Below are 9,100 nucleotides of genomic sequence, written 5' to 3'. Positions count from 1 at the left end.
CCAGCTTTTATATCTCGCCAGGGGCATCAAGGGCTCTCTGGTCCTGTGCGATCAATGTGGCAGCATCTTTAGATTAGGCACAGCCTTCTCCACCCAGACCCGGCTGTAGACATGCAAGGCCAGCAAGAGCAGGTGTTCAGGGCAGGGCTTTGTGGGCCTTGGCCCTTGCTTTTAATATATCATGTTTGATCTTTACTGCATGGTGGAGGGTTCCTGACACTCTGGTTGATGACACAGATCTTCAAGGTGGCAGTCACCCCTAGAGGAAGGGAAACATTTATCAAAGCCATTCCTGGTGGGGGTGTGCCTGCCAAGTCCAGGCCCTCAGCTGGACCTGTGTAGAACGTCCAGAATATAGCCCCCATTCTGCCTGGCCCAGGAGGTCCTCTGCTTCTCCTTCTAATCTGGCCTAGATGGGAAGAAATAATTTTTTCTTTATTCTTGCAACAAAGAGAAAATTGTAGATTTTTTAGGAAGCACTTTAAGACGACACAAAAGGGGAAAAAGTACTCCAGAACCAGAGGGAGGCCAGGAACAGTGACTCATGCCTATAATCCCAGCACTTTGGAAGGCTGAGGCAGGATAATAAAATTGTAGCAATCCTCCTGCCTCAGCCTCCTGAGTAGCTAGGACAATAGACACACACTTCCATGCTCTGCTAATTTGGTGTTTTTTATACAGATGGGATTTTGCCTTGTTGCCCAGGCTAGTCTTGAACTCCTGGGTTCAAGCAATCTGCCCCTTGGCCTCCCAAAGTTCTGAGATTAGAGGTATGTTTAAATTGATGGCACGGTCCCACAGCTACAGGTTGAAGCAGACTACTTTTTGTCAGCTGAAATCACACAGCCCAGAGTGCAGACGGGCACAGGAGATGCTCCTGTGTTGATCATGATGGAAGCACCCCTAACTGAGATAATGGGCCACCAGCCACACCATGAGCAGTGTCTCCTCCAGGGCACACCAGAGAAGGCACTGAGGGAGGGAGAAACTCACTCTTGGCAGCATAGCACTGGCTGGGGGCCTGGTGTTCCGAGAGTCCCAGTGGAGCTCAGAGACAGTGTGGGAAAGCAAGCCCATTGCTGATCCCAGCTTAGGTTAGCAGGGCGTGTGTGTGTGTGTGTGTGTGTGTGTGCGCATGCGTGTGTGTGCGCACATGCATGTGTGCATGTGTGTTTGTGTCTGTGTGTGTAAGAGAGGCTGAGCGATGGCTGTGGGCTGCTCCTCAGGGACTCCTGTGCTTGCGCACAGCAGGGATGCAGAAGTCTCGGCTCTCTGTGAAGGTGCCAGCCCTGCCTGTGTCCTGGGTGCCTCACCTCTCACTCCTTTGCTGCACCCCGGTGCACCGAGTCCCACACTTCCACATGGACTTGTGTGTGCTGGCCCCTCAACCAGGGCATCCTTCTTCATCGGGGCATCCTTCTTCATCCTCCTTCAACACCCCCCAGGCTCCCTCCCAGATGAAGCCTCTGATCAGGCCCCACCTTCTGCTGCAGTCAGGACTTCCTTTGCCACCATAGTAAAGTTTATGCATGGTGCTAAAATGGCAGGTTTATGTGTCCCCCTGCAGGGACGTGTCTTACTATCCTGTTCCTGCCTCCATGCTGGGCTATATCTGTGTTCAGACCATGACCCCCGGGAGGAGGGCAGGGGGATGGCTGGTGGTCTGCAGGAGGAGGGGGCTGGTCTCCGCATGCGATGTTGTGCCCAGGCCCCAGGCCCGCTTGGTGGGTGTCAGCCACTGGAGCTGGCCAGTGAGGTCACCAGTGACATCTAGTGGTCACAGCAGGCTGCAGCCTGGTGAGGTTTTCCAGCAGGTGTGCGTTCCTTGTGGGCTATGGGGCCAGGTTTCTGAGCTGCTCCTAGCCAGTGTCTGACTTCTCCAGGGCTCCAGGATACCAGCGCAGGGCAGGACTTAGGTTGTCTGGTGTGAGGACCGAGGCCTTTCAGATGTTGGACTACCCACTGTCAGCTAGAGAGGGTCGGGACTGTAACTGACGTCCCCTGGGCTCCTGGAGCCCCATGAGCTCTGCTGCCCTCCTCCTACTCCAGCTCCTTGGCCCTGCAGGCCCCAGGCTCAGGTTCACCTGGGCCTCGGCTCCCTCAGACCCAGGGAGAGAGGAGGCTTTAGGGCCCTCGTGGGAGCAGCCACGGACCCATTTTGGTGCAGCTGCTGAGATAGCCAATGCCTGCCAGTGGATGAGGGGCAGGGAGTGGGCCACACCTACTGAGCACCTACTGTGTGCCAGGCACTGTGGAGGGCAGCCTGGGTCAGGGGCCACCTAAAAAGCTGCCTGTCCTGTCCCGTGTTAGACCTGACAGGGCACAGAGCAGCCCCAACAGACCTCTTCCTCAAAGGGGCGAGGGGCTCCTGATGACAGCGACAGGAGGTGGCACAGGCTGAGCGGGGTCTCCAGCAGCAGTGGTGGGCCCGGGGCAGCCCTTGCCACAGGGCAGTGTCCAGGGACCTGCCAGTCTTTACCTCACCATTTCAGGTGCAGGCACATCGTGGGCGCTGGAGACACACTGCTGAGTGATGCGGGTGCATGGGCTGGAGGCAGCAGGGTGTGCTGGGGACCACAGCTTTGTGCTCTCAGCTTCCCAGACTATGCACCCTCTGCCCAAGTTCCCCATGAACCACTTGCAGACTGTAAGGGGAGCGGGTAGAAGGGCCGTGCTCTTAGAAGGGAGGCCTGCAGCCTGGCGACTGCGCTCAGTTTGCATCAACTGTCCCTTCCTGCTCCTGCTTCTCCCCACTGCCCCCACCCTGGTTCTTTTCTTCCTTCTTCCCTGGCACTGCTCCCCTGCCTGCACTTTTTTCCTACCCCCTTTTCCTTGTGTCCCTCCTGCTGTTCTCCCCTTTTCAAGCACCTCCTGCGCTCTGCTTTCTTATTCTCTGTTCCCTCCTCATTTCTGTCTTTCTTTTGCCCTCCTTCTCTTTCTCCCCAGGTTCTGCCCCATCCCAGGCACCTTCCTTGGAAGGGCAGCCCGACATCATTAAAGTGCAAAAACTTGATCATTTGCTGGGGAGTGAGGTCGGCAGAGGCCATGGTCTATCTTCCACATGAGCCTTTCCTGTGGCCCCTGGGAGTGGTTGTAAGCTTCTCACCACCTGGAGCCCCCGTCAGCAGCCAGCAAAGTCCTCTGCCTGCTGACCTGTGCTAGCAGTGGGGCCCACCCTGGCCTGTGGGGATTCACTCTTTGGGCACAGTTCTAGGCACAGTGAGATCTTCCTTCACTGTTGAGGGGTGACAGTAAGAGCTGCCATTTACATTTATAAATTAAATCTATACATCTGGATGTCTTCATAGGTTGGAAGCTGTGTTAGGTCCTGGGGGCATGGCCTTCCTATTTTGGCCCTCACAGCAACCCTGCAAGGGACCCTGGGCAGTGATCACACTCCCGTTAGACAGAGGAGGAAAATGGGACTCAAGGAATGGGATTGCTCAGGGCAGTTCCCAGGCCAGCAGCTGGACATATGGCTTTTATCCTGAGGAGTTCACACCCTCAGTATACAATGTCCAGTCTGCTCAGGGGATTGCAAAGGGCTTCTGAGGACCCCGGATGTTCACAGACCTGTTCCAAAGCACCCTCCCACGCCCAGCCATCTTCCCTGCCAGACATGGTGCTTGTTTCCCAGTGACGCAAATTGCATTTGCAGTTGTTTTCAAGAGGGGTCCAAGCCTACTGCTGTCCAGCACTCTCTGCACACATTGATTCTTTCCCCAAGTCACCAGACCTACTCATTCCCAGTAATCTTCCCCCCTAATTATGGCAATCATTGTCTGATTGCATGCTCTGATTATACAATTACATTTTCTCATGCTAATTGCAAAATTAACACAAGCAATTACATGAGAAAACATACAATTTCCAGGCTCCAAATGTGAATTGAGGGTCCAGTAAGGTGCCCCCACTGTCCCTCCTGGGAAAGGCAGTGGGGGCTCCTGGGCACAGACACAGGGGCTAGGTAGTGACCATCTCTCTCAGCTTCTCTGGGCACCACTAATTTTGAAGCTTCTGTCTTCGTGGCCCAACTGGGACTCTCTAGAGCAGGTAGCCTGATTTGGAAAGTGTGACCCAGCAGATACGACTCTCTAAGCCCCAGTCACAAGGACACCTGCCTGCACATAGCCACTGGTCTTGGAGAAAGAAAGCCTGAGCCGAGATGCTCATGTGCTTCTAGAAGGCCAGGCCCAGTGTGTCTTCTGCAGCGGCTTACAGTGTCCTGGGCAGGGTTTGCCTGGGTGGATGGGTCTGAGGAGGAGCTGCTGGAGGAAAGCAGTTGATTTTCATCTTTCTGCTCTGCTCAGGGCATCTCCCATGGTGCGGCCCCAATCCTGTCCATCTGATGGTTTATCCACCACAGAGTCCTCCCCTCTAGAGGCTGGGAGTGCCCACATGGCCAAGGAGAAACCTCATTTATCTCCCTGATCCCTCTGCAGAGAAGCCCTGCAATCAGAGTCCACAGGTCTCCCCACATTGTATGCACAGGTACATTTACAAATTCTATCTTATTTCACATGCACCAGGGGAGCTGGCTATTTAAAGAAATGTTATAGAAGATCCTTTGGTAAAGACTGGCCTCGCTTTCTGATTGATTTTTATGTAATTTTGTATTTTCATCTCTCTAGGGCAGGAGGCGGGGGTGAGAGAGAGGCTGCAGGCGGGTTTATATCATTACACAGCCTGCCGCACTGGACCCGCCCTGCATGCCCCTGGACGGCTCAGTGTGTCTCAGTTTTATCTTCTTCATTTGATAAGCAGGTATTCAAGGCCTTCTGTGTACCACGCTCATGTTGGAAGTGTGGGATACAAAGGCAGAGAAGACCTAGTCCCTGTCTCTGAGAGCTAATGAGGGAGACACAGATGTGAGCTCAGTGCATTCACATAAGTAGGTTCAAGGGGAGCAATGGTTGCATGGAGGGAGGTGGGATTATCTCTTCCCAGGGCGGGGAAAGCAGGGAAGCCTTTGTGAAGGAGGTGATTTCCCCTCAGGAGATTTTCAACCTGAGGGTTTTTTTTTCCGTTTTTTTTTTTTAAGAGACAAGATCTTCTTACATTATCCAGGCTGGTCTTGGACTCCTGAGCTCAGGCTATGTTCCTGCCTTGGTTTCTCAAGTAGCCTGGACTATAGGCATGCACTAAACCTGAGTTTTGAAAGATGTTTTGGAAGAGTTCAAATGGGACAAGCAAGTAGAGGAAATGTAGGTTGGTGTGGCCACAGTGGAGGATGCCAAGTGGAAAGGCATGAGGCTAGGTGATGAGCAGGACCTGGCCAAGAAGGCCAGTTTTGATCCCAAAAGCAGAGGAAACGAAACTGGATGGTGTTACTCAGAGGAGTCCACAACCTTGCTTTTATTTTGGGAAGATCCCCTTGGCTGTGGTATGAATGGACCCAAGGCGGTGGGACTGGTGGAGGACATGAACTATGGGCTGGAGGGAGTTTACAGCCTGAACCGATGGGCGGTGGGCATGCGGAGGAAGAGGAGTGGGTTTCAGAGGCATTTTCAGGGAAAAAGGGAATAACAAGGGGGCTCACTTAGTGGGGGAAAGGAGAGGAGGAAGGAAGAGAGGAAGAGACAGAAGGTCAGGGAATTCCTGACTTGTGAGCTCTAGTTTCCCTATGGACTAGAATATGGGTCACCCGGCGAGAGTGAACATGGGACTGGGGTGGGAGGTGAGGGCCAGCTGAGTTTGTGGTGTCCATGGGTATTTTCATCAGCTGCCCTTGGCTTCCAGGTTCAGAAGATGGGGCAGAGCTTGCGGCCAACTTGAGGGGGAGATCAGGGCTGGGTGCTGTGGGAGGGCAGGTCAGGAAAGTCTGAGGATGTTGACAACAGCATCGTGCCGCTGTAGCTTCCAGGCAGGTGGAAAAGGAGAGGAGGTTAGGTGGGAGGGAGGGAGAGGGTGAGGGAGAAGAAGGTCACAGTCAAGCACAGAGCTGGTGAGAGTTGAGGGGATCCCTGACAAAATCAGCCCACTGACTGTGAGACATTACCCAGGTCTTCTCCAAGGCTGCTCAATTCTAAAATGAGTCAACACCTTCCTCCCAGGCTTAAATGTGACAACATATGTAAAGGCCTTGACCCCGAAGGCCTTCAGCAATGTGTCGCACTGAAAACTGTCAAATGCAACAGAAGTTGCAGACCCAGAGGAGGCTCAGTCCGTGTCCTTTTTCATACTCACCTTTGAGCTGGGCCTGGCCCACAGAAGGCACTGAGCAGAGGTTGGAGGCAACATGAGGTAACGGTGAAGACACCAGGGACGCTGCCTGCTTTCTGTAGGATCAGCCGAGCCTCACTTTCTCCTTGGCAGATGGAGATCATGGCAGTCCCTGCTTCATAGGTTGAGAGGATTCAATGAGGCAGGCCTGAGACACAGATACTGTTGGTCATCCTGCCCTATCCCCTCGGCATCTCACATTCCTGAAGGCCCGATGGCTTCCCACTTTTCTCTGGTCACGGGTGCATGCTGAGCACAGCTGTGGACCAGAAGTGCCAAACAGGTAGCACTTCCATTGGCCAAAGACGGAAGTCAGAGCATAAAGACACTGCTTTGTCTGGGTGCGGTGGCTCATGCCTGTAATCTTAGCACTTTGAGAAGCCAAGGCAGGCAGATTGCTTGAGTCCAGGAGGTCGAGACCAGCCTGGGCAACATGGAGAAACCCCATCTCTACTAAAAATACAAAAATTAGCCAGGCATGGTGGCATGCACCTGTAGTCCCAGCTACTCAGGAGGCTGAGACAGGAGAATTACTTGAACCCAGGAAATGGAAGTTGCAGTGAACTGAGATCATGCAACTGCACTCCAGCCTGGGTGACAGAGTGAGACCCTGTCAAAAAAAAAAAAAAAAAAGAAAGAAAGAAAGAAAGAGACCCAGCTTCTTTGCTTCGCAGGTAATGCAACTCAGGTGTGTTCCATGCAGCCTCCCAGGCTCCCCAGCAGGATAAAATACCAGTTTCCCACAATGGCAACCTGCTCATGAATGCACGTTTCGATTTCCCTCCCTTCCTCATCTCACTTCCTCACTCCCCTCCTGGCGCTTCCTGGGATCACCTCCTAATTGAGCACTCGTGCTCAAATTCCTGTCTCAGGGTCTACTGCTGGGATCCAATCCAAGAGAGCTTATAAAGTGCCTGACAGAAAGAGGACACTTGGTAAATGCTAGCCAGCTCACTAGTGTGAAAGCGTCACGAAGGCAGAAGACATGCATTTGAATATGACTGTCTCCCCAGGTCTGGGTTCTGGCACAGAGAGGGCAGAGGAAATCAGTAGACACGCTCCTCCCGCCACCGTGTCCTTCCCAACCCTCCCTTTCCCTAGTCGCACTCTCCTTTCTCCCAGTCCCACATTTTCTCTCCTGCTGCTCTTTTTGTCCTCTCCTGGAAGAAGGATGCTCTGGGCCCAAATATCCTTCTGCTGTCCCTAAAGTTCCACTCTGGAAAGGAGCCCTCCTGCAGAATTGTGACATCACTGTGCACTAGCCAATGGCTGTCTGCCTAAGCTGGGTCCCTGGTCTCCTGGAACCACTAGCCCTCTGTTGGCAGGGAGAAGCCAATATCCCCTGCAAGGACCCCTTAATCTTCAGGGCAGCTCCCAGAGCATGGACCCCTCCTGATTCCACGGTTAGCCTGATGTTCCTCACAGTCAAGCTGCTCCTGGGCCAGAGATGCAGTCTGAAGGTGTCAGGGCAAGAGAGTGTAGCCACGCTGAAGAAGCTGGTGTCCAAGCGGCTGCAGGTGCCTGAGGAGCAGCAGCACCTGCTTTTCCATGGCCAGCTCCTGGAGGATGACAAGCACCTCTCGGACTACTGCATCGGGCCTAATGCCTCTATCAATGTCATCATGAGGCCCATGGAGAAGATGGCGCTAAAGGAGGCCCATCAGCCCCAGGCCCAGCCCCTGTGGCACCGGCTGGGACTGGTCCTAGCCAAACACTTTAAACCACAGGATGCCAAGGCCGTGCTGCAGCTGCTGAGGCAGGAGCATGAGGAGCGCCTGCAGAAGATAAGCCTGGAGGACCTGGAGCAGCTGGCCCAGTACCTCCTGGCAGAGGGGCCGCACGTGGAGCCAGCTGGACAGAGGGAGCTCGAGGCCCAGGGACAGCCTCAGAGCTCCTGCAACGTGGAGGAGGAGGAGGAGGAGGAGGAGGAGGAGGAGGACGACGACGACGAGGAGGTGGTGGCGGCGGCGGCAGCAGCAGCTGATCAGTAAACGGGCAGTTCTACCCACTTGCATGCTAAAGTTCTCCCGGCCTCATCCTTACGCGTTCCCTGGTGACTTTTCCTACTACTTCCTGCTGATGTGGATGCATCCACACCCCTTTTCGAACCTTCGAAGCAGATGGAGGGTTTTTGGATTCCTGTCCCCTCTTAGGCCTGGGGTCCTCCATCTGAAATGCAGAGTGACCCAACCCTCTTCACCATCCTTCCCCTAGAAGGGTTCTGATAACTGGAGGGCAGCCCCAAGGGCTGCAGTCCCCTCCTGTGCTGGCAGCTTTGCCCATGCACACCCAGCAGCTCCCCAGGCTGCCAGCGGCCCTGGCCCGGGGTCACCATGGCTCTAGGCAGACCCTCTTTCTCCTTTGGAACAGAAAGACAGTGTGAGTTCATTTTCCTCCATCCTCAGACCATGATGCCCCTAAGCTCCCCAACAGCCAAGAGGAGAGTGATGTCAGGTAGCTGCCCCTTGCTTTCTGGGTGAGGCTGTCCCTGCTGTTTGCCTTCTTGTGCTTCCAGTTTAAGGGACAGGCCTGGCAGAGGTGGGAGTGGGAGGAAGGCATCTACTGGGTGCCAGGCCTGGGGCCCTCAGGGAGACAGATACAGACCAAGAATAGCAGTAAACTGAGCCTCAGGCAGAAAAAGAGTTCAGCAAAGTCACACATTCCCTATGGCCAGTGTGAACAGAACCATGCCCCACCCTCCCAGACTGATGAGTCAGTAGGTGTCACAGCTCCCGCAACTGCCCAGCACTGCCCAAGGCTCCACGGAAGGAAAAATGGCCTCTGTCAGTCAGGATTCTTGCCCTCACAGATCACAGCCTAGACTCAGAGAACCAGTATACATGTACAGACTAAAGTGGCGACGTGAAACTAGAGTCCA

At 54.2% G+C, this 9,100-nt stretch overlaps 1 protein-coding gene across 1 annotated transcript; it reads left to right on the top strand.

Annotated features, from left to right (window-relative positions):
• The first annotated feature begins 7,554 nt into the window (after positions 1-7,554).
• On the top strand, positions 7,555-8,213 carry UBL4B (ubiquitin like 4B). Its single transcript, XM_032249927.1, has one exon. The coding sequence runs from the start codon at positions 7,635-7,637 to the stop codon at positions 8,211-8,213; it is 579 nt and encodes a 192-aa protein (XP_032105818.1). The 5' UTR covers positions 7,555-7,634.
• Positions 8,214-9,100: the final 887 nt, after the last annotated feature.

Source organism: Sapajus apella, unplaced genomic scaffold (genome assembly GCF_009761245.1).
Source record: "Sapajus apella isolate SASKATOON/1434 unplaced genomic scaffold, GSC_monkey_1.0 scaffold69, whole genome shotgun sequence".
Taxonomy (NCBI): Eukaryota; Metazoa; Chordata; class Mammalia; order Primates; family Cebidae; genus Sapajus; species Sapajus apella.
This window is presented reverse-complemented; position numbering and strand designations above follow the sequence as displayed.

Coding starts and splice junctions, on each gene's coding strand:
- UBL4B (XM_032249927.1), top strand. CDS start 7,635: ATGTTCCTCACAGTCAAGCTGCTCCTGGGCCAGAGATGCAGTCTGAAG.